Below are 25110 nucleotides of genomic sequence, written 5' to 3' on the forward strand. Positions count from 1 at the left end.
CAATTCTACCACAACATCTCTGTAACTCTGAATTTCCGCGATACGGATTGAATAGAGCCCTAGGTTGGGTGAGAGCCGGGCAAATCGCTAAAGATCTTTGCTTGTGTTAGCTGTTAGATGTAAATCTGCCCACTCTTGCTTCACCAGTCAATTTCTCAGCATTTCTGTTAATACACATTGACATTTTACTACTGTGTGTGCACACTTACTGTCACGTCCTGACCAGTATAGAGTATATTTGGTTATTGTAGTTTGGTCAGGACGTGGCAGAGGGTAGTTGATGTATGTTTATGGGGTTTGTCACTGGTCTTTGTCTGTGTTTCTATGTATAGTTGATTGGGGTTGGACTCTCAATTGAAGGCAGGTGTGTTGAGTTGCCTTTGATTGGGAGTCCTATATAGTAGGGTGTGTTTGTCTTTGTGTTTCGTGGGTAGTTGTAGTTCGCACTGCTAGGGAATGTATAGCCTGTGAAACTGTCACTAGTCGTTCTTTGTTTTCACATTTATTTAATAAATTAAGATGATGAGCACGCAACCCGCTGCGTATTGGTCCACTTTCTCTGACAGTGACTTCAACATATCGTCAGAAGACGAGGATCGTGACACTTACAGCTTGTTACTTCCTCTTATTTTCACTGCCCTCACTGTGCCTGTACTTTGCAGTCTCCCTGTTCAAGTCCTCCTTCAGAGACTGGTTACCTGCCTACAGAGGACAAGTGTCAGGCAGATTCGCCCGCAATACACTCTCTCTATTCCACAGGCCAGGACACCCTTTGAGTATCTCCACAAGTATATGTAAATACTGTCACATGACTGTCATGTGCACCAATATTGAATTTTAAAAGCCTGTTATATTAAATGAAGTTTCCTTTGAAGTTGGAATCCTTAATGGTGAGACTGTCTCGTCCGTTTTGCAATATAACAACAACAAAGATGTTATTGTATCAACAAACACAGTTTTTACCCTCAGACATCATTGCACGAGCGATAGAACACCACGTTGCACGACGCTCACCTCCACTTCGTCAACAATAACAATGGCAGTGGGACGGACAATGGCTCTATTTCCCCTACTGTGGATTCTATCTTTAATATAGACCTCATGTAAAATTCAATACATCTGATTTTATATATGAATAAAGACTTGCTAACGTCCCTCAGTGCACCCTCTGTGATTTCTAGGAAGATTTGAACCCACTTAACCTCAGTTAAGATTATTACTATTTATTTCATGGGATTTATTTACATCTGTCCCTCATTACAAGGTCAACACTGTTACATGAACTGAACTCTCATTTTAATATGGTGAAACTATTGCTTTTTTTTTTTTTTGTCAAAAGAAACATTGAACTTCTAGTGTAAAAGCAGGTGAGCTGGTTCTACTCTTTGTTCATTTTCTGGTGGAAAACTGAGCGGGTCGAGCATAACATGTCAACCCTTTTACCAATAGGTAGACAGGCTAGATTTTCTTTTTTTCAAATTTGCATTCAATTGCCCCTCCCTGTTGCACACAACAAGCTTCTGTTCCCCCTTTACAGTCAACCCTGTTAGAGTCAACCCTTTTTTGTATTTAACCTCTTGAGATGGAAAAACATATTTTTTTATTAAATTGTAGTCTTGTAATCTTGTAAGATTACTATGTAACCTCTACGACAGAATGTTAAAATTTGGTGAAATACCAAGTTGCACTACCCAAAAAGGTATTCAATTGGTGGAACGACTCAGATATTATAAAACACTTTCCTCAATAGATATTATTATTATGGAGAAGGTTTTGTGAGGGAGAAGCAGAGTCAGACATCAGTGCCTACCCCATGCAATCCAAGCTGGATGTTGCTCTAGAACTCTGATCTGGAGCGGTGCTCACATATTGGTCCTGGTGTGTGGGAGATGTACGCAGAGATTGCTACTCCAAGGGCAGAAACTATGGCAGATGTGCGGAGAAGGTATGATTAGAACTGCGCTGCATTGGAAGAGTTATACACTGGTTTTGTTGCCTATGGAGTGATACTGCTGCCTTTATTGCCTCTGCAGAAGGTTGAAGTTAGTAAGCAATGTTCTTTCTATCCCAAGGGCAGGAACTATGGAAGATGCCTGATATTCAAAAAATGTATTTGAGTCGTGCCGGCCCGGGCTTATGGTTTGCGCAACATTGTAGCCTATAGACCAACACGTGGCCATTGCGGTGGTGAGATAGAGGTGCTCGCCTGTATCTCTCACAGAACTAGAATGACATTCCCTTTCTCGCTCTGCTCTGATAGACATGAGCCTGCAACTCTCATCTCTCCAGCATTTCACTTCATCATTTATTTCCTTTAATAAACTGGGTGGTTCGAGCCCTGAATGCTGATTGGCTGACAAAATATAACATTTTACTGCTCTAATTACATTGGTAACCAGCTTATAATAGCAATAAGGCACCTTGGGGGTTTGTGGTATGTGGCCAATATACCACGGCTAAAGGCTGTGTCCAGGCACTCTGCGTTGCGGATAAGAAAGCTCTTAGCCGTGGTATATTGGCCATATACCACACCCCCTCGGGCCTTATTGCTTAAATAGAATCATAGCCGCGAGAAGATTCAGCACCCCTGAAAAATGTAAATAGATTTACCAAAGTTATATATGTCTGTTCAGAAATAAAGGAAATAATTCAGAAGACTACACCAGGAGTAGGCCTGTAATTTAGCCACAGAGGATCAATAACTTAAAAAAAAATTTTTAAATAGCCTAGCTGTCGATTCTGTGTAGCCCGATCACAAGGCATCCTTACAGTTGGGCACACACGGCAAATCGGTCAGTGAACAAACAGCATGCAGCCAAAACAGGCCAATATTTCAAATATAATCGCGGGAAAACACAGATTGGAAAGCAAATGGCTCCTGCTGAAAAGAGAAAACGAATCTGCCTGTAGACTACCAAATATGTTATCAACTTCCAAATAGGCCTATTGAGTGAACAGCATTGTTTTCCACAGTAAAAAAGACAGAGGTTTTTTGACACAAGGGCATCAGCCGTTGCAGGTGAGTGAGCTGCGCATCATTGGGTGAGTCAGTGAAACTGGAAAGCTTTTTTTACACTATAATTTCCTCCTCATATTGTACAATATGTGTCTCCACACACACCTACTGTAGGTCTAGGCTATTGATGGATTCAAGACTAGGTCATTTTTTAATTGATCTCAGATTCTCAGTGTGTCAGTGTCAAACTGCCTGTCATTTCCATTATTTGTGAGGTATTTAAAAAAATGCTTCTAAAGTCTCCAGTCATCTAAAAGGCCGTAGAATTGCATGAAATACGTTTATAAAAAGCCCAAATTTGCCCGGACCATAGGCTAAAAACCTTTTTACCTATGTGTGCACACCTCTACTCTATGCCAGTACGCAAAAGTGATGCTAATGCATGCAAACTTTATTATAAAGGTGATAATCTTTTCGTTCCGGAACATCAGAGCCCCCCAGGTCAGGTTTTAGTTTTTTGGGGGGCCAATTTGAAAAGTGGTTTTCAAGCTTTTCTTTCTAATAGGGTTTTCAAGATTCTGAATCTGACGGGTCACATTGAGATTGACTTTATCATGTACAGGTAGATTCAGCAAGTTGACGTTGCTACGAGCAGCACCGCAGATATTGGACGTATCTGAGTGGTAAGGCTAAAGCAACCGACTGTAGATGAAAGTCGAGGAGTGAAATAGGGGGAGGTGCATCTGCGACAGCCAAAAGTCGGACACTGGTTTTCTAACAGCAAGGCTCACATCAACATGGCAGGTCATCATTCTAAATAAGAATTTGTTCATAATTGACTTAACTGTATAAATAAAGGTGAAATTAAATACAAATCTAAGTTGTGTTTTTATAATGTTGAAATAAATATGTACATGTAGCTACCAAAATAAAGTAAACACCAACAAAGTGTCTTAATAGGGCGTTGGGCCACCACGAGCCAGAACAGCTTCAATGCACCTTAGCATAGATTCTGCAAGTGTCTGAACCTCTTTTGGAGGGATGCCCCACCATTCTTCCACAAGAAAAGCTGTCTGAGGCGCCACTCCAGAATCTCTCATAAATGTTAAATTGGGTTGAGATCTGGTGACTGAGACAGCCATGGAATATGGTTTACATCATTTTCATGCTCATCAAACCAGTCGGTGACAACTCAAGCCCTGTGGATGGGGGTATTGTCATCCTATGGGGGCATAGCCATGGTGGACAATAATGTCCTGCCCAGCATTTTTAAACATGACCCTAAGCATGAACGGATGTTAATTAATAAATTAACTCATGAACCACACCTGTGTGGAAGCACCTGCTTTCAATACACTTTTTATCCCTCATTTACTCAAGTGTTTCCATTATTTTGGCAGTTACCTGTATCTAACCCCCATATCACATACTCACAAACTGAAATCATAATATTAGGTGTGTACACGTTGTACAATCAGTTACTGAGAGAGCCTCAAATATCAAATGTATTTGTATATATCCACTGTACACATGAATCACAACAAATTGGTTCCTGTTTCAGTCATGTCTTTGGTCACATTTGTGTGGGTCAAACAAGAACAACCATATGATTGGTTGACAATAGAGCCTCTCACAATGCAGGCGATGGCTGCAGGATGAAGTTGGTGAAGAGCAATTGCAGAAACTTGCAGTTGACTGCAGTCAAAACTTCTTGACCTTTGATCACATTATTTTTTTAACATTCCTACAGTCGACTAGGCACAAGTCAGACAATTTTTATTCCCCAGAATGCAACACCCTTGAAAGGCGGTGACCAATGCATGTGCACGGGTGTGCTTCACACTGCTACAACGTGGTACCTACAGGACCAAAACATCAGAGATGTTTAGTCTCGCATTGACCCACTAGAAGTCAGTGATATAGGGAAACTGGTTGATAATTACATTTGTAGAAGTTATGCTTTATTACCGCTTTTCACAGATGGATCCAAGGACAGAACTTCTGCTGGGTCCAAGCACATTCAGGTGTGGAAGGGAATGACATTTGTCACAGGCCGGCTCATAGCCTGTTGGAAAAATTGAGAGGACATCAACAACCGGTATAGGCCAATTCAAAAAGTTATTTATTATAAAACAAAATTATTAACTCTAAACAAAGGAAAAGGAATGAGGTGTGGAAATGTCATAATGTAGGGTGTATGTAGGGTGCATGGATGTGTGAATATGTGTGTAAACATGACTGAGTGGAAACTAAATACATCTACAAAGGAACAAACAAACAAAACAGGATCATACCTGGAGGAGCAGGGAAAGAGAGAGCAAGCGAAGCAAGAGAGAGGTTAGTGGAGCAGTTTGTTAAATACCCTGAGCCCAGGTGGCTCCAATCACACCAGCTCCAATCACTAACAACCCTCCTCTGCCTGCAGGAGGAACCGCCCCTGCACCGCAGAGGAGGAGCCGTGACACATTATAGACCAGTTAGCTAAAAGAGCTTTGAAACAAGATATAATTGATAGTAATGTTCCACTGTGTAGAGGTGAGACCAAATGTAAGATCAGAGCCATTTTGATAGATGTGTGGCAGAAGAGATGGGACTCTGAGCCCAAGGGCCGGTATTTAAATGCCCTCCAAAGGAAGGTCAGTGGACTAAGATTCAAAGGTCAGATTAGGAAGGAGAGGTGGTGTTTGCCCGATTGCACTTAGGACATTATACATTGAACTCGTCATTACGTCTGGTTGGCATGCACGTGAATGGTTTGTCTGGAGTGTATGGTCAATGAAACGGTGGAGCATGTGTCGTTATATTGTTGTAAGTATGTAGAGGAGAGGGAAAAATTGAAGTGTATGATCATTGTGGTTGGACAGGGTTGGGGGGGGGTGGAAGGGATTTGGGGGATGGGGGAGGGTCTAGTAGAAGTTAATAGGTTTCTTTTTTATTTTCTCAGAAGTACTCAGTTACGTAGGAGGATTTAGAAATGTTGTAAACTGTGATTACCACACACTCCAGCACAGTAGGTGGTGGCATGCACCGTTAACTTTGGTTTGCGAAATTCCATTATATCATAGAAGAAGAAGAAGAAGAAGAGTCTTTTGGTGACAGTACCCCTTCTGATGTAAGATCCTTAAGCCCCAAAAACAATAATGTCCAGTTTCTTCAACTTCTTTGAGACTTGTGCTCTGCAGTTTATAACTGTGGCAATGAACTCAACAATACCTTTTTTAAAACACACAGGGTATTTTTTGTCTGGCAGCAAACATTTATTACAGGCTCTGGTGTATCCACTACCATTATCTTCACTAGGGTCACTTATATTCTCCCCCAAAAATGATCGCCTCTGCATAGGACATTCGATTGACCACTCTAACTTTTAGCTCCTCAATTTCCTTCACCCTTACAGAGCACTCCAGGAACTCAGGATCATGATCCCCACCACAATTGCAACACCGTCGTCCTTCTACTTACCATTCTTCAGTATACTCTGTTCGTCTGCACACACTTGAAACATGGCCCAATCGTTTACATTCTTACACTCCAGTGGTTTGGGGACGAAAGCTCTTACATAACCAAGCTTCACATATCTAGGTATTTGCTCTTTATCATAAAACAACAGGACTGACAGACTTTCTTATTTTTCTCCATTCACCCAGTAGATCAGACGCCGGGCACCAACCACACCAGGAATTTTCTTCGGGTATTCAACCTGAACATATGTCGTCACCCCTGAAATGACTCCTTTGACGGGTGCTCTACTCCGAAGATCAAAACTTATGTTGTCCAGATTCTTTTGAGGTCCACTGCAATCTTCCTTTGCTTTTCATAAATACAATTAATCAAAATAAGACCACTCCTGGTCACTCTGACAGACTCCACTTTTCCAAGTGCATACTTCACCATTTTCTACACCTTAAACAGGTTTCCTGCATATGCATCCTTACTCAACAAACGCATCCCAACAAGAAACAATTCATTATCATTCATACATGTATTCTCCACTCCAATTTTAGACAATTTCCTTTTTGTTCCAGTTTTCAATACTACTGTTGTCCATTAAGAACATTCGTCATCACCAAATTCACTCGATGTGCTTAATTCGAACTCAGCATCCACTTCCTCCATCTTCCCGTTGCTAGCCCACTGCAGAAATGTTAGGCATGCAGGGGCCCTGTTCAACCAATGAGCAGCGGTCTCTTCGCTGTCATAACACACATCACATGATGTGTACCTACTGTACCTAGATTCAGTGGTGTAAAGTACTTAAGTAAAAATACTTGAACGTACTACTTAAGTAGTTTTCTGGGGTATCTGTGCTTTACTTTACTATTTATATTTTGACTGCTTTTACTTTTACTTCACTACATTCCTAAAGAAAATTCTATACTTTTCACTCCATACATTTTGACTGACACACAAAGGTACTCGCTACGTTTTCAATGGTTAGCATAGCAGGACAGAAACATCCCTACTGCCTCTGATCTGGCGGACTCACTAAACACATGCTTCCTTTGTAAATTATTGCCCCTGGCTATCCGTACATTTAAAATACAAGAAAATGGTGCCACCTGTTTTGCTTTATATAAGGAAATTGAAAATATTTATACTTTTACTTTTGATACAGGATCGGCCCCTTTTTTTAAATTTTCGCCTAAAATGACATACCCAAATCTAACTGCCTGTAGCTCAGGACCTGAAGCAAGGAATGCATACTTATTGGTACCATTTGAAGGAAACACTTTGAAGTTTGTGGAAATGTGAAAGGAATGTAGGAGAATATAACACATTAGATCTGGTGAAACATAATACAAAGAAAAAAAAAACGTTTTTTTTTGTATTTTTTTGTACCATCATCTTTGAAATGCAAGAGAAAGGCCATAAGGTATTATTCCAGCCCAGGTGCAATTTAGATTTTGGCCACTAGATGGCAGCAGTGTATGTGCAACATTTCATGCTGATCCAATGAACCATTGCCTTTCTGTTCAAAATGTCTGCCCAAATGTGCCTAATTTGTTTATTAATAACTTTCATGTTCGAAACTGTGCACTCTCCTCAAACAATAGAAGGGTATTATTTCACTTTAATAGCTACTGTAAATTGGACAGTGCAGTTAGATTAACAATAATTTTAGCTTTCTGCCAATATCAGATATGTCTATGTCCTGGGATATTTTCTTGTTACTTACAACCTCATGCTAATCGCATTAGCCTACGTTAGCTCAACCGTCCCACAGGGGACCCACCGATCCTGAAGAAGTTTTAACCCCATTAGCATCAGCTGATGAATGCTAGAGACAAAACCATTTGAACCAAAACACTTAATCGAAGATTTTAGATTTCATTAGAATAAATCCCTCCATAAGGCAGACATATTCAGGTCATACAAGCTAAAGAAAATAAACATCCACAAAGAAGATAAAGAACACAGACCACACACACTCCTTTTCATGTTTGTGTATTTGGCACATCCTTGCTTTTAGTGTGTATGACAAATTTGTCCCGTGTGGCTCAGTTGGTAGAGCATGGTGTTTGCAACGCCAAGGTTGTGGGTTCGATTCCCACGGGGGACCAGTACGGGAAAAAATATATATGAAATGTATGCATTCACTACTGTAAGTCGCTCTGGATAAGAGCGTCTGCTAAATGACTAAAATGTAAATGTATGAGTCTGTATTGTCACAACGTAGGCCAATAGTTTATCCACAAATCACCTCAGTAATTCATTATTTCCTGTCTTTTCTTATATTGCTATTCAGACTTTCATTAATTGGGCAAACCATCCAAATGGTTATTCATGTTTGCTCTTCATCTCTTAAAGTCAGGGAGGCAGTTAGGTTTAAATCAGATCAGCAGGAAGAGTCTGCATCTCTGGAAAACATTCCCAAAACAACCATTTGGCAATGTGAGCCATGCAGCCACCCAACTAACAAAAATAATCTAGTATGTACTCCAATAAGCTTTGTTCATCTGTGTCTGCAGATGTGTCAACTATTCCCTTCTCCTTTGAGTGGATATAAATTATGTATGAAGTGCCAGGGTGAGCTTTCTGTAGAGACAAATGCCCATGACTCTCTCCAAAATGTCAAATTTGACATTCAGAATTATTCAATAATCATCTCTACCTGACCAACTTAGAGCACTGCTCTTCATACTATCACTGATGTCTGGCGAGGCAAAGGCTGAGTTTAGACAAGGCCAAAGGTAGCCATGCACAATCTGCAGTGCTAGGTTGAGTGGAAGGGGTCCTTCCCCAATCGCAGCATCATACAGATCATCACATCAGAAAGAATAAAAAATTGTATCTACCTTTTGTGTGATGCAATATTTACAGTATAGGCAATAAGAATGCTGCACTGCTTTACTACAACTGCGAAATGTTATTGAATTGTAATCATGTGTTCAACCCTATAATTTCACAAGAAACTTAATTCATGTAATGGACATCGCAAACTGTAATAGTTAATCTTCCAAAGTAATCTAAGGTTCCGCATTTTCAAACAAGTAGACCAAAAGAAATGCAAATGTTGACATAACGCTTCTTTAATTTATAGAAGGCACAATAGTTAAACATTTGTTTAGTAAGTACATACATTCTTAGTCAATCACATTCTTTTGAAATATCAACCACTGGATTAAAGATTCACAAATAGTACCAATCAAAATTCACAGCACTGGCACTTTGGTTATCACCTGTCTAATTTTGCTTAAATTGCCTTCAACTCTTAAAACTTAAGCATTTGAAATAAGATTTCCAAGTACAGATTTATACATGTGTAACATTACAGTAGAATCACAAAAACATAAGTGCCATAGACTTTTGAGAAACATTAAAGTAGTGTGCTTTCAATGCTGGATCAAGTGTCGCTTTTTTATTTGCGCTGTTGAATCCTTCATGCAGTTGGTCAGGAAATCCAGGCATCTCTTGGAGTACTCCTCTGGAAAGTCACGGAAATGGCTCACGTGGGCAGGGGTTTTGAAGTCAAAACTTTCCACAGACACCCCTTTCTCCTTTAGAGTCTTGACCATGAGCTCAACATCACTGTACCGAATCACTCGATCAGCTCTGGAGTACAGGTACAGCTGGGGCCAGGTAGGAGGGCGCTCCCGGATGGCATCATAGTGGTTCTTGTGGATGTACTTGGTTATGGGGTACAGAACCACCCTAAGCAGGAAAACAGTTACAGCAAACAGTGCCAAGAGCACACACCTCAACATCACATTGATTTTGGGTCCCAGAGTGGCTGTAAGAGCCCGTAATGCCCCCCTCACATTTCCACTGCCTGGGGCACTGTCCACCACAGTCCCAACTATACATAGGGTGCTGAACTGTTTATGACTGTGCAAGAGCTCAACAATGTAGCGGTACAGCATGAATCCCCCGTTGCTGAACACGTGGAAAAATATAGGGCTGTTTTCAACCTCGTAATCATAGAGTATCTCAAGTAGTTTGTGGGCAGTATTACTCAGCTCCTTGTAGCCAAATGATTCAGAGACGAATACTGTCTTCAAGGGCGCAGTATAGCAAATTGTGACACAACCCTGGAGCAAAGAGGGGGAAAGGTAAGTCACAGATGAATAATGAAGTAGAATAATCATTTATTAAAATGACAGGAGACATTCACCACCACAATAATAGTTTTTACGCCAACCTGTTCGTTATAAATGGAGCTGTACTTGGCAAGATGTTTGTCTCTGCAACCAGCCCATCCCAGCAGTATGACAACTGGTTCCTTTGTTCCATGCCAGTGTCTTTCTAAAAGGAGAAAAAAACAAATCAGTTATATGTTTAGTAAACTAACTGCATAACCAGGAAAACGAATTTAGCTAGCTAGCAAGCAGTCTTTGAGTTAGTCCAATTCAGCTATAATTGAATTATGGACAAGCCTGCCAGTGCCCACGTTAACGTTGTCTAAATAGCTCATGGGTCTGTCTGACAGCTAACGTTAGCTAGATTAGTGTTGTTAGCTAGCCTAAGCAAGACTAGATAAAGTGCTCACCCGAGATCAATGCATCTGGAAACACAATGTTATAGTCCATGCCATCATCTTCCATTCTGTAGCCGATTATATTACAGATAGAACAATGAGCCCTTTTGCTATACGATTCATTTGGCTGATGCGCTGAACCTCAACGTTTTCGCAGGTTCGCTAGTCGCTACGGAAGTCAAGAGTTGTTCGTTCATTGTTTCTGATTGGTTCGTTTTCCCTTCGCTATACATTCAGTTCCATGTTCCTCCACGAGATGACGGCCAATGTCCATATTTGAGTTTTCAAGCTACAGTAGATAACGAATCGAATATTTCACTCAGAATAACATGGGAATTATTTGACAACATTATGCAATCTGTGGAATAACAATTTTGTAATATATTTATTTAGAACAAAATATATTTAGAGGTGTACCCTGTACCACATTATGTGACGAGTGTTGTTGTAGTGTGAAATGTGAAATAACTGTAGACTTCTAGAGTCCATGCAGAGTAGAGGGAAATTCGTATTCACAGCTGGTGAAATGATTATATACGTTCAAACTACCATCAATATTCAAGTTAACACAGTCAAATATTGTACATTACACACACCCCATCAAAAACAAAAACATTAGTGTGTCGCATTCTTGTCCCTGAATGGAAGCCTCAGCTGTCAATCTGGACGTGAAAAACGGGAACGCAGTTTAGTGGGAGTGTTAAAGGCGGAACATGGTCAATCTGCTGTCTGCATTGACCGTGCAGCATTACGGTGATATGGCCATTCATATGTCTTGCGCTTCGCAGAGCAGCGCAGCGCAGAGCTGTTGTGAAGGAAGTTGTCAAGAAAGTGAGTTTATGTTTATACAGGACCTCCCGCCTTCACCTACCGTCAACCAATCATGTCAATGCGGAGCCCTCCACATTGTTAAACCATTTAAGATGCGCACAGAGATGCGGCACAGAGCTCAATACGTGCCTCTGCGTGTCTCTGGGTGCTCCGCAAAATTGCGTCACATCATCCATATGGCCTCCGAACACATTTTCGGATCAAGCATAAGTTGGCTCTTAGGGGAGCAAGTCAACACTGCGTAGCAGAGCTGTCAAACGACTGAAATGTCTTTAACCACTGCGATTGTGTTTTAATGAGAAAATAAATGCCACATAAGTTGTACTGCGAGTTTACATTTCGATTTGAGGGCAGCTATAATTCGTGTAGTTAGTTACTTCGGCGTTGGCTGCGTAACTTCTCGTTTGTTAGCAAAGTGGAGTGGCTACCGTTAACTAGCTTCTCTTCTCTTGTTGACAAACTAAACTAACGTTAGCGAGACCCGCTAACTACAAGCAAGTTAGCCAGCTTGCCGCTACTAGCCCGTGCATGGTGAGTAGACCGACTAGCCTGCAAACTTTGCAATGAGATGGAAGTAACTGAGTTTGGCCTGTCATTTCATCAAGTTGTTGTTGAAGAGTCCAACATCTCATCATCTTCATGACAAACGACAAGGTAAGAACTCTGGCTAGCTCTGCCAGCATGCGACGTTTGCTAGCTAGGTAACGTTAGCGGATGAAGCCTGCCACTCAGTATGTGTCCGTTTAGTAACTAACGTTAACGTGAGCTAGTTGGCCAGCTAGCTTAGCAGGCTAAAATAAGCTAACTAATGTTATCACGGAAAGTGAAACGCGTGGGGTAAACAGACCAACATTTGTTGCAAGTAGTAGCTACCAGTAACAACAAAGTTACTTAAATAGTTTCAACATTGTAGCTAATGCAGTAACTCATTGTTTATATTGGAGTATTGCACTGAACTAATCAAACGGCAAGTGTTCAGATAATGCTGGCCAGGTATTTGATTAACAAATTGTATCCGAGCTCATATTGTAGGTTATAAACAGATGTTATCAGATCAGAAGAAACTGGGCCCTCCCCTATGAACAAGACTGGGTCATTATTTAACATCTCAGGAATGTCAGGTATGCTGTTGCTGCCTCGGATACCCATCATTTACAACTGACTGGGCTCTGATAGTGGTAATAAAAAATACATTTTAGTGAATAGAATCCATTGACTATTTCACAACAGAATAGAAACCTAACTAAATGTTCTACCCTCAAACACTCTCTGATCATCCCTCTTTTTCATAGGGATTCTTGATCTTGCGTTTCATCATAACCAGATGACCCTCCTGTTGGCGATTTAACAATAAACATATTTTATTGTAGCACATTTGAACAGCTGGATAGAGCACAAATACTTGGTGTCAGGCGATCACAGGGATGTTCAGAGCTTGACATTCAGGTAAAGATGCCAATGGCACACCGGACAAGTGCCAACCGAAAGATACTGGGCCAAATAAAATTAACAAAATACTGTCCCGGGTCAGGATCTGTCAGGGAAGCAAATGATGCGCGCATAATTTCAATTGCAGGTTATTTTCTTTCATTTGGGCTGAGCAAGTAGCATACAAATTCAAGTTCTTTCAAATACTTTTTCATGCATTTCATTGTTATTTTCATGGAACTACATTTTATGCCTAATTGTTGTAATAGCCAATATAAAAAAACATCTGTATTAACACTTAGAGAATAATGCATGTTTTACCGCAACAGACTAGCGCAACACCCGGAACAAATGAAAGCGGCTACATCTCACAAACATTTATCAGAAATGAAATCACAGAATAATTATTTTGAGCAGTAGAACTTCTAAATAAGACTGAATTTTTTATAGCTGGTTTGCATACCCATTCTTGATTATTGCCTTAGCATTTACTTGTATATATCATAACTTGGAACATCTTTCCTACCGCTGTTGGTGTCCTATCGAGTTGCTGCAATCTCAAATTAGGCTATATTTGTGCGGCGCTCGTGTGATAAATCATCGGCATGACGAGCTAACAGCTTCAGGAATTAATCAGTTTTTTTAATCAGTTGTATAGCCTAGATTAAAAAAAAAAAAGAGGCATTATTACAATATTTTGTCCAAGCGGGCCGCTGAAAGGGATGAGCAACTGGCCAGGAGGGTTTTCAAAACCTCCCGGGCAAGTCAAGCCCTGATGTCCCATGGGCATTTCCATCGAAAATGACCCATGAGCACAAACGTGACGTTCATAGGACCATATAGCAAATTGGGTTTCAAATGGAAGCTTAGTCTTTATTTTTTGGAAATGAAGGCATAAAGATATTTTTCAACCATTTTCCATAAAAAAAATGAAGAACAAGTAAAGGCTTTGATTTCTGGATTAACAGATGAAAAGGGGGTTTTAGCAAGAATCTACCAGAAAGAGTCTGAAAAGGTATTCATCAAAACACAATGTTGACATAGAGTCCCCTGCCCACTAATATCAACACTTCCAATGCGTTCGGAAAGTATTCAGACCCCTTCCTTTTTTCCACATTTTGTTACGTTACAGCCTTACTGTAAAATGAATAAAAAATATAATACTAATCAATCTACACACAATACCCCATAATGACAAAGCGAAAACAGGGTTTTAGAAATGTTTATCTTATTTACATAAGTATTCAGACCCTTTGATATGAGACTCAAAATTGAGCTCAGGTGCATCCTGTTTCCATTGATAATCATTGAGATGTTTCTACAACTTGATTGGAGTCCACCTGTGGTAAATTCAATTGATTGGAAGTGCTTTGGAATGACACACACTTGTCTATATAAGGTCCCATAGTTGACGGTGCATGTCAGAGCAAAAACCAAGCCATGAGGTCAAAGGAAAAGTCCGTAAAGCTCCAAGGCAGGATTGTTTTGAGGCACAGATCTGGGGAAGGGTACCAAAACATTTCTACAGCATTGAAGGTCCCCATGAACACAGCGGCCTCCATCATTCTTAAATGGAAGAAGTTTGGAACCACCAAGACTCTTCCTAGAGCTGGCCCCCTGTCCAAACTGAGCAATCGGGGGAGAGGTGACAAAGAACCCGATTGTCACTCTGACAGAGCTCTAGAGTTCCTCTGTGGAGATGGGTGAACTTTCCAGAAGGACAACCATCTCTGCAGCACTACGCCAATCAGGTCTTTATGGTAGAGTGGCCGGACAGAAGCCACTCCTCAGTAAAAGGCACATTACAGCCCACTTGGGTCTCTGGTCTGATGAAACCAAGATTGAACTATTTGGCCTGAATGCCAAGCGTCATGTCTGGAGACAATCTGCCACTATCCTTACCGTGAAGCATGGTGGTGGCAGCATCCTGCTATGGGGATGTTTTTCAGCGGTAGGGACTGGGAGACTAGTCAGGATCGAGGGAAAGATGAACTGAGCAAAGTACAGAGAGATCCTTGAAGAAAACCTGTTCAGGACCTCAGATTGGGGCAAAGGTTCACCTTCCAACAGGACAATGACCCTAAGCACAAAGCCAAGACAACGCACGAGTGGGTTCAGGACAAGTCTCTGAATGTCTTTGTGGCCCGGACTTGAAACTGATCGAACATCTCTGGAGAGACCTGAAAATAACTGTGCAGCAACACTCCCCATCCAACCTGACAGAGCTTGAGAGGATCTGCAGAGAAGAATGTGAGAAACTCCCCAAATACAGGTGTGCCAAGCTTGTCGCGTCATACCCAAGAAGACTTGAGGCTGTAATCGCTGCCAAAGGTGCTTCAACAAAGTACTGAGTAAAGGGTCTGAATACTTATGTAAATGTGATATTAGTGTCTTTTTTTTTATTATTATTTTTTTTACAAATTAGCAAAGAAATCTAAACCTGTTTTTGCTTTGTCATTATGGGGTATTGTGTGTAGATTGAGGATGTTTAAAAAAAAAAATGTTTTTAATGAAGTTGTAACGTAACAAAATGTGGAAGAAGTTGAGGGGTCTGAATAGGAGAAATTGTTTACCTTTAAGTTAAAAAAAGTATATATATATATATATATATATATATATATATATTTTGTCTTGTGCCTTGTAATTCCATTACCAAAAGCACACACATCTTTAAGATCATTAATCATTTCGCTCCCTGATGTGGAGGGAGGATAATACATGTTCACAGAAGTAACAAGTAATGGTAGACCTGACAATTTAGTTAGTGATTTTACTGATATCAATTTTGTTTATGAATTATTAAGTGATTTAAAACAAATTGGTAACAGAATTACCAAAACATCAGTAACGGAATTACTGCAACTGAATTGGCTACAATGGGAAATCATAGTCACAAACCACAGTTGGGTCACCTGCTACCGTCCTCCCTTCTGCTGGCATACTGTGATGTTCAGCTCATAACTGTTTTCTTTGTCTTTCTATTGTCTGGTGGTCAAACTATAAGATTCACCGCACACAGTCTGAGTCTGGACAACCCTTCCCTCTACCTCCCTCTTTCCAGTTAATGTCAACTCTCACAGCTCTTACTGACACCTACCCATGAGCCTCCTCTCTTTCCATTTACTGTAACCAGCATCCTCACCCACTGAGAACCAGATGTCCATGGATGTTGAAATGTAGTTGAAATTTGTTCGGTCCACCCTGGCCTTGACGTTAGCGTCCACAGACGTACTGGACCAAATCTGACCCTATTATAGAAGTATGTTTCACAAGTTTGGATAGCACAGTAGAGTACAGTCAGTAAAGCAGAGTACAGTACAATGCAGTAGTAGAGTACAGTATATTGTACTGAAATATACTGTACTGAACTCTGCTCTGCTGTATTGTACTGCACTGTACTCTACTGTGCTGTGATGTCCAAACTTGTGAAACATGAGGAGAATGACATTCATATCCATAATTATGCATATCTGTGTAGTATAGATCAGGTAAACATGATGTAATTCTGTTACTGGGTGTAAATCCACTTCACTTACTGTAGTTCAATAACCAAAATATATATATTTATTTTTAAACTCAAGGTCATAGCTGGCATCCCATTCTTTCTGCAGACGTACACTACATGGCCAAAAGTATGTGGACACCTGCTCGTCGAATATCTCATTCCAAAATCATGGGCTTTAATATGGAGTTGGTCCCCCCCCTTTTGCTACTATTACAGCCTCCACTCTTCTGGGAAGGCTTTCCACTAGATGTTGGAACATTGCTGTGTGGACTTGCTTCCATTAAGCCACAAGCATTAGTGAGGACGGACACTGATGTTGGGTGATCAGGTCTGGCTCACAGTTGGCGTACCAATTCATCCTAAAGGTGTTTGATGGTTTTGAGGTCAGGGCTTTGTGCAGGCCAGTCAAGTTCTTTGGAGATTGCGTGGCTGTGTACTTTATTTTATACACCTGTTGGCGAAATGTGGTTGAAATAGCCGAATCCACTCATTTGAATGGGGTGTCCACATACTTTTGGTGATGTAACGTATTTTAATCTTAATTCGTAGCAAATATTTAAGAGATTTTGTAAAATGTGGTTGCGTAAAAGCAGTAGGGTCCAGCTGCGACCATCTCTCAGGGCAGTCATCCACAGGGTCTCTATGCTTCCACCTACTGATATGTCATCGCTCAGTGCATCTCTCAATAAAAGTGGGGGTGTTCGAAAGGAACCATATAAGGAGAAGTGGGGGTTTCAAACAGTCTTTTAACAGTAGGAGCGCTGGAATTCTGTAATTACTAGAACCGCCATGACTTGATATTTCAATGATTGTTATTTCAAATATTCAATAATAACTTACATTTTTTTAAATGATTTAAGGTAGCTAACGTTAGCTAGCATTTACAATATACTTAACCTTACATACATTGCTACCGGTAGGTAACGTTCAAAGACACAGCTCACAGTGAGTGAATAGATATATATTTTTGCATAACTGAAATTTTTTACTCTCAACTCTGCAGACCATGACTGACGTCCGATAACCCAAACCATGTCTTGAGTGGTACCTTTCAAAACCCCCACTTCTCCATATGATTCCTTTCGACTCCCCCACTTTTCCTGAGAGGTGCATTGAGCGATGACATATCAGTAGGTGACATCAGAGACCCTGAGGGATGACTGCTCTGAGAGGTTGCAGCTGGACCCTTCTCAATAAAAGGGAGATGTTACCTAATTTCATTACCAAAGTTTGCATCTGCACAGTTCTAGTGTTATCACGATACCAGTATTGCGATAATAAATGCCATTTAGCAGACACTTTCATCCAATCATGCGTGCATACATGTTACATGTGGATGGTCCCGGGAATCAAACCCACTATCCTGTCGTTACAAGCGCCATGCTCCACCAACTGAGTTACAAAGGACCACTGCGATATTTTACTTCCTTTCTTCCTAGTATTGTGATACTGGTATCGTGACCACACTACACCGTTCATCCACAAAATTAGTTTTTGTATATATATTTTTTTCAGTGTAAATCATTATGTAGTCCTTGTGCATGGAGTTGTATGATTTGTTAAACTTTGAAATGAATGGTTTTTGTTTGGCATACATTTTACATTGAAAAACTGATTCAAAGCTTAAATCCGTTACCGTGGAATTGCCCTTCATCTGTAATTTTGTCATTAGTGGCCCACTGTAAAATTCCTCTACTTCCTCCAGTTCACTATCATTGAGACTGATTTATCACTTTGGAAGCATGCATTATGTCCACACAAGCCTTCAAAGAATTTATACCCTTTTACTTATTCCACAATGTGTTACAGCTTGAATTCAAAATGGATTCAATTGAGAGAAAAAATCTCACTCATCTACACTCAATACCCCATAATGACAAAGTGAAAATGTCTTTAGACATTTTTGCAAATGTATTCAATTAAATACAGAAATCTCATTTACCTAAGTATTCACACCCCTGAATCAATTCTTTGTAAAAGCACCTTTGGCAGCGACTACAACTATTCATTTTGCTGGGTAAGTCTCTAAGACCTTTCCACACCTGGATTGTGCAACATTTGCCCATTTTATTATTTTCAAAATTCTTCAAGCTCTCTCAAATTGGTTGTTGATCATTGCTAGATAAATCTACAGCAAGATCTGAAAATGATTAAGTCAAAACTGTAACTCTGCCACACAGGAACATTCATTGTCTTTTTGGTAAGTAACTCCAGTGTATATTTAGCTTTGTGGTTTAGGTTATTATCCTGCTGAAAGGTGAATTCAGTCCTTAAAAAATTCCCCAGTCCTTAACGATTACAAGCATTCCCATAACATGATGCAGCCACCATTGTGCTTGAAAATATGGAGAGTTGTATTCAGTAATGTGTTGTATTGGATTTGCCCCAAACTATTTTTTTGTCCTGAATACAAAATGTTAATTGCTTTGCCACATTTTTTGCAGTATTACTTTAGTGCCTTGTTGCAAACAGGATGCATGTTTTGGAATATTTTTTATTCGAACGGGATTCCTTCTTTTCACTCCATCAATTAGGTTAGTATTGTGGAGTAACTACAACGTCGTTGATCCATCCTGTTTTCTCCTTTCACAGCCACTGAACTGAACTCTAACTGTTACATCATTGGCCTCATGGTGAAATCCCTGAGCCTTTTCGTTCCTCTCCTTCAACTGAGTTCGGAAGGACGCCTGTATCTTTGTAGTGACTGGGTGTTTTGATACACCATCCAAAGTGTAATTAATGACTTCCCCATGCTCAAAGGGATATTCAATGTCATTTTTTTACCCATCTACCAATAGGTGCCATTCTTTGCGAGGCATTGGAAAATCTCCTTGGTCTTTGTGGTTGAATCTGTTTTTTTGAAATTCACTGCTCGACTGAGTGACCTTACAGAAAGATAATTGTATGTGGGGTACAGGGACGAGGTAGTCATTCAAAAATAATGTTAAACACTTATGTGACTTGTTAAGCACATTTTTACTCCTGAACTTTAGGCTTACCATAACAAAGGGGTTGAATACTTATTAACTCAAGTCATTTCAGCTTTTCATTTTACTTCTTTTTTTTCTCTCAAAACAATACAATTCCACTTTGACATTATGGGGTATTGTGTATAGGCCAGTGACAAATCTAAATGTCATCCATTTCAAATTCAAGCTGTAACACCACAAAATGTGCAAAAAGTCCAGGGGTGTGAAGACATTCTAAAGGCACTGTACAAAATGTAGGTTACTGCTGAGATCCTAGGGAGGGAGTGAGGGAAGTAAGGGTTCAGACTGGAGAAGTCATGAATACACTATCTGCATTATTGCTGTGGGAGGATTGATATGACACTGTTGAGTGTTTCTGCTTTGAATGAAGGGAAATAATAATTTATAATTTTAGTGACTTTTTTATGACTTGTTCTTGTGAACCCAGACGTCTAGGCCTAGCAGCAATTGAAATGAAAAACAGCCCTCATATGTTATACATTCGTTCTGCTTCTGAAAAGCAGATTTACTAAAACAGCAGCTTTAAACATTCTTGGCAGACTGAGTCTGATCATTGTCATACACTTGCAAAATGGCAAAAAATGCCTTTAGTAATGGAGGAGGATAACATTCTTTTTAAGGGTACGGCTGGAGCAGCAAAAAGATTCCAGAACTAATCCAGTAAATTTGGATGATTTGATTTCAGTTGTTTTCATTTGGGATTGGATGAGGAATGGGAATCGCACAAGAGGTTGAATTAAGAATAGCATTCTTCTCCCAGAGTTTTTAATAGCTTCTCTCTAGTCAATAACTCAAGGAAAGGGGAGGACAGCAGATGAATCCAGAGACATCACCTAGTTACAACCAGCCCATCGAGTAAGCTCAATAGACCTGTGCATGCTGGGGAAATCAGGGGTCCTTAACAAGTGCTGGATGCTTCAAAGTACTAGTGCCATGTGAAAGGTCATCCTCTCCCTCACTCAGTCATCATTTAAATCAAAGGACTGCTTCCTATGGTCATTACTATAGGGTTATTATGTCTCCTTGTGTTCCTGTTCATGCTCCCTTGTTCGTTTTGGATCCCAGTCTTCGACTTTGGCTTTATCTTGGCTTAATCTCATATAATTGGACAATCCATCCCTATTAGAGCCATTATTTGTAGGCTTGTCAGACCAGAGGCGGGTTAGGACCCCTGTCATATGTGTCTAAGTAGATTGACCTTGTGTGAAGTAATGCTTTTGTCTTAGTATTTGAAAAAAGTTGGAGGAAATGACAGGAATGTGATAAAATAGATTAGGCTCATTATCCCCCTCATGACAACACAACTGTGTTCTGTTTAAATGAACGGAATGGGGATTAAAAACACACACTGATTTATTATGCTTCAGGGGTGCATAAAACACCATATTTGGAAACTATTGGTGTTTTCTGGCTCCTTATTTGTGACCTGTGAACCATAAGCTTGTACTGTACATTCTAAACTACAGGAAAGTACAAATATTATTAGCTGGCACCAAAACACACAATTTTCTCAGTCTGCCTGCTGAGAATGGATTTTGGTGTTTCCTTCCTCTTAGGGCTGTAAAGGGTTGCCAAGCAGTTATCGAAAATGTGAAACCTTCATCGAGGAGTCCCCCACAGAGTTACCAGTGAAGAGAGAATGATGGATCGGAACAAGCGCAACTCCATTGCCGGCTTCCCCTCCATGAGGCCAGACCGTCTCGATGACCTGGATGGTGGAGGGGAATGGGCCCCGTCTCAGGTGGGAAGAGTGTGCCCCTCGTCCTACCGCGCCCTCATCAGTGCCTTCTCCTGCCTGACGCGCCTTGATGACTTCATCTGCGAGTGGATTGGCTCCGGCTTCTTCTCAGAGGTCTACAAGGTGGGTTTATGTTATGATTGACCAGAAATGCAAGAGTTTTATGGTAGGTAGGTGGTACTGGTAGGTAAATAGTACATTGTGGGAGGACCGCTTATTCATTCATATCAACATATGGTTTAGGCTAGGCTAGCAGAAAAGCTATGGTATGTCATCACCAGGATTACTTAGAAACATATCTCACCCTGAGTTGTGATGATGTCTCAGCCCTCATTCTATTATTAAACCTCAGTGTGTGGTGCAGAATACAGTTAGCTAATACATTGAGCGAGTGACGAGACAGCAACCAACCAAGAAGACAATTATTTTTGTTTAACCTTTATTTAACTAGGCAAGTCAGTTAAGAACAAATTATTTTTTACAATGACGGCCTAGGAACAGTGGGTTAACTGTCTTGTTCAGGGGCAGAACAACAGATTTTTACCTTGTCAGCTCGGGGATTCGATCTAGCAACCTTTCGGTTACTGGCCAACGCTCTAACAACTAGGCTACCTGCCGCCCCTATCACTATTGTAGACTAATAGCTACCATAGTAGACTAATAGCTACCATAGCGAAGTTGTTTATCATCAAATATGATTACGTAGTACCTGTCTTGACTGCATCAAACTGGGAGAAGCTAGTTAAGCTAACTAATGTTAGCTAGCTAGGCTAATTGAGGCTGCAGAGCATTTTTTTTAAATGTTTTTTAAAATTGCAAGCACCTTCTCATTCTACAGTTACAAATAACAAGTCCGTTCAGAATATTAAGTAGTACTCTGTCTGTTGGCGCTTAGTCGTTGTAGCCTATCGTTCTCCTTTAACTTTTAATTCTGTCATTTTAAATCATGGGTATTAATATGGAGTTGCCCCCCCCCCCCCCCCCCCCCCCCCCTTTGCTGCTATAACAGCCTCTACTCTTCTGGGAAGGATTTCCACTAGATGTTGGAATATTGCTGCGGGGACTTGCTTCCATCCAGCCACGAGCATTAGTTAGGTCGGGCACTGATGTTGCGAGATTAGGCCTGGCTCACAGTTGGTGTACCAATTCATCCTAAAGGTATTCGATGGGGTTGAGGTCAGGGCTCTGTGCAGGCCAGTCAGGTTCTTCCACACCGATCTCGATTAACAATTTCTGTATGGACCTCGCTTTGTGCACGCAGGCATTGTCATGCTGAAACAGGAAAGGGCCTCCCCCAATCTGTTGCCATAAAGTTGGAAGCACAGAATCGTCTACTCTAGAATGTCATTGTATGCTGTAGTGTTAAGATTTCCCTTCACTGGAACTAAGGGGCCTAGCCCGAACCATGAAAAACAGCCCTAGACCATTGTTCCTCCTCCACCAAACTTCACAGTTGGCACTATGCATTCGGGCAGGTAGCATTCTCCTGGCAACCGCCAAACCCAGATTAATCCGTCGGACTGCCAGATGGTGAAGCGTGATTCATCACTTCAGAGAACGCGTTTCCACTGCTCCAGAGTCCAATGGCGGCAAGCTTTAGACCACTCCAGCCGATGCCTGGCATTGCGATCTTAGGCTTGTGTGCGGCTGCTCGGCCATGGAATCCCATTTCATGACGCGCCCAACGAATAGTTGGGAGGCCCATTATCAGTAACCATCACTCCTGTGTTCCAATGGCACGTTGTGTTAGCTAGTCCAAGTTTATAATTTTAACAGGCAAATTGATCATTAGAAAACCCTTTTGCAATTATGTTAGCACAGCTGAAAACTGTTGTGTTGATTTAAAGAAGCAATAAAACTGGCCGCCTTTTAGACTTGTTGAGTATCTGGAGCATCAAATTTTATTGGTCACATGCGCCGAATACAACCGGTGTAGACCTTACAGTGAAATGCATACTCACGAGGCCCTAACCGACAGTGCAGTTTTAAAAAATACGGATAAGAGAAATTAAGCTGACAGTTTCATTAAATAGTACCAGCAAAACACCAGTCTCAACGTCAACAGTGAAGAGGCGACTCCGAGATGCAGGCCTTCTAGGCAGAGTTCCTCTGTTCAGTGTCTGTGTTCTTTTGCCCATATTCATCTTTTATTTTTATTGGCCAGTCTGAAATATGGCTTTTTCTTTGTAGCGCTGCCTAGTAGAAGGCCAGCATCCCCGAGTTGCCTCTTCACTGTTGATGTTGAGACTGGTGTTTTGCGGGTACTATTTAATGAAGCTGCCAGTTGAGGACTTGTGAGGCGTCTGTTTCTCAAAATAGGCACTCTCTTATGTACTTGTCCTCTTGCTCAGTTGTGCACTGGGGCCTCCCACTACTCTTTCTATTCTAGTTAGAGCCAGCTTGCGCTGTTCTGTGAAGGGAGTAGTACAGTGTTGTACGAGATATCATTTTCTTAGCAATTTCTCGCATGGAATAGCCTTCATTTCTCAGAACAAGAATAGATTGACGAGTTTCAGAAGAAAGGTCTTTGTTTCTGGCCATTTTGAGTCTGTAATCGAACCCACAAATGCTGATGCTCCAGATACTCAACTAGTCTAAAGAAGGCCAGTTTTGTTGCTTCATTAATTAGGACAACCGTTTTTAGCTGTGCTAACATAATTGCAAAAAGGTTTTCTGATGATCAATTAGCCTTTTTAAAACGATCAACTTGGATTAGCTAACACAACGTGCCATTGGACTACAGGAGTGATGGTTGCTGATAATGGGCCTCTGTACGCCTATGTAGATATTCCACAGAAAATCGTCCGTTTTACTATTTTCTACATTGTAGAATAATAGTGAAGACATCACAACTATGAAATAACACATGGAATCATGTAGTAACCAAAAGTGTTTCACAAATCAAAATGTATTTTAGATTCCTCAAAGTAGCCACCCTTTGCCTTGATGACAGCTTTGCACATTCTTGGCATTCTCTCAACCAGCTTCACCTGGAATGCTTTTCCAACAGTCTTGAAGGAGTTCCCACATATGCTGAGCACTTGTTGGCTGCTTTTCCTTCACTCTGCGGTCCAACTCGTCCTAAGCCATCTCAATTGGGTTGAGGTCGGGTGATTGTGGAGGCCAGGTCATCTAAAGCAGCACTCCATCACTCTCTGTGGTCAAGTAGCCCGTACACAGCCTGGAGGTGTGTTGGGTCATTGTCCTGTTGAGAGAGAAATAATAGTCCCACTAAGCGCAAACCAGATGGGATGGCATATCGCTGCAGAATGCTGTGGTAGCCATGCTGGTTAAGTGTAGCTTGAATTCTAAATAAATCACTGACAATGTCACCAGCAAAGCACCCCCACACCATCACATCTCCTCCTCTATGCTTCACGGTGGGAACGACCCATGCGGAGATCATCCATTCACCTACTCTGCGTCTCACAAAGACACAGTGGTTGGAACCAAAAATCTCAAATTTGGACTCATCAGACCATAGGACAGATTTCCACTGGTCTAATGTCCATTGCTCATGTGTCTTGGCCCAAGCAAGTCTCGTCTTCTTATTGGTGTCCTTTCGTAGTGGTTTCTTTGTAGTAATTCGACCATGAAGGCCTGATTCACGCAGTCTTCTCTGAACAGTTGATGTTGAGATGTCTGTTACTTGAACTCTGAATAATTTATTTGGGCTGCAATCTGAGG

General features: G+C 41.0%; 2 protein-coding genes across 3 annotated transcripts in view; one reads left to right on the top strand and one right to left on the bottom strand.

Moving 5' to 3' along the window:
• Positions 1-9468: 9468 nt before the first annotated feature.
• Positions 9469-11149, bottom strand: LOC115157017 (transmembrane protein 53). The gene is made up of 3 exons (XM_029704868.1): positions 10944-11149; positions 10596-10699; positions 9469-10485 (listed from the first exon to the last, which is right to left on the bottom strand). Exons 1-3 carry the CDS (start codon positions 10996-10998, stop codon positions 9790-9792), a joined length of 855 nt encoding a protein of 284 aa, XP_029560728.1. The 5' UTR covers positions 10999-11149; the 3' UTR covers positions 9469-9789.
• A 720-nt stretch (positions 11150-11869) lies between these two features.
• LOC115157018 (dual specificity testis-specific protein kinase 2) overlaps positions 11870-25110 on the top strand; it is a 36835-nt gene continuing 23594 nt past the window's right edge. The window contains exons 1-2 of one of the 2 annotated variants that reach the window (XM_029704871.1): positions 11870-12416; positions 21242-21546. In XM_029704871.1, the coding sequence (XP_029560731.1) occupies positions 21325-21546 (222 nt within the window). In that variant the 5' untranslated portion in view covers positions 11870-12416; positions 21242-21324. The remainder of the gene's footprint in view (positions 12417-21241; positions 21547-25110) is intronic. The other variant, XM_029704870.1, reaches the window with a different exon arrangement.

Source organism: Salmo trutta, chromosome 21 (assembly GCF_901001165.1).
Source record: "Salmo trutta chromosome 21, fSalTru1.1, whole genome shotgun sequence".
Lineage (NCBI taxonomy): Eukaryota > Metazoa > Chordata > Actinopteri > Salmoniformes > Salmonidae > Salmo > Salmo trutta.

What these genes read in the sequence shown, in the direction of transcription:
- LOC115157017 (XM_029704868.1), bottom strand. Translation starts at nt 10,998, where the DNA reads ATGGAAGATGATGGCATGGACTATAACATTGTGTTTCCAGATGCATTG. An exon ending in TCCAGATGCATTGATCTCGG is followed by an intron (nt 10,700 to 10,943) that starts GTGAGCACTTTA and finishes TTCTCCTTTTAG; the next exon opens with AAAGACACTGGCATGGAACA. An exon ending in GCTCCATTTATAACGAACAG is followed by an intron (nt 10,486 to 10,595) that starts GTTGGCGTAAAA and finishes TCTTTGCTCCAG; the next exon opens with GGTTGTGTCACAATTTGCTA.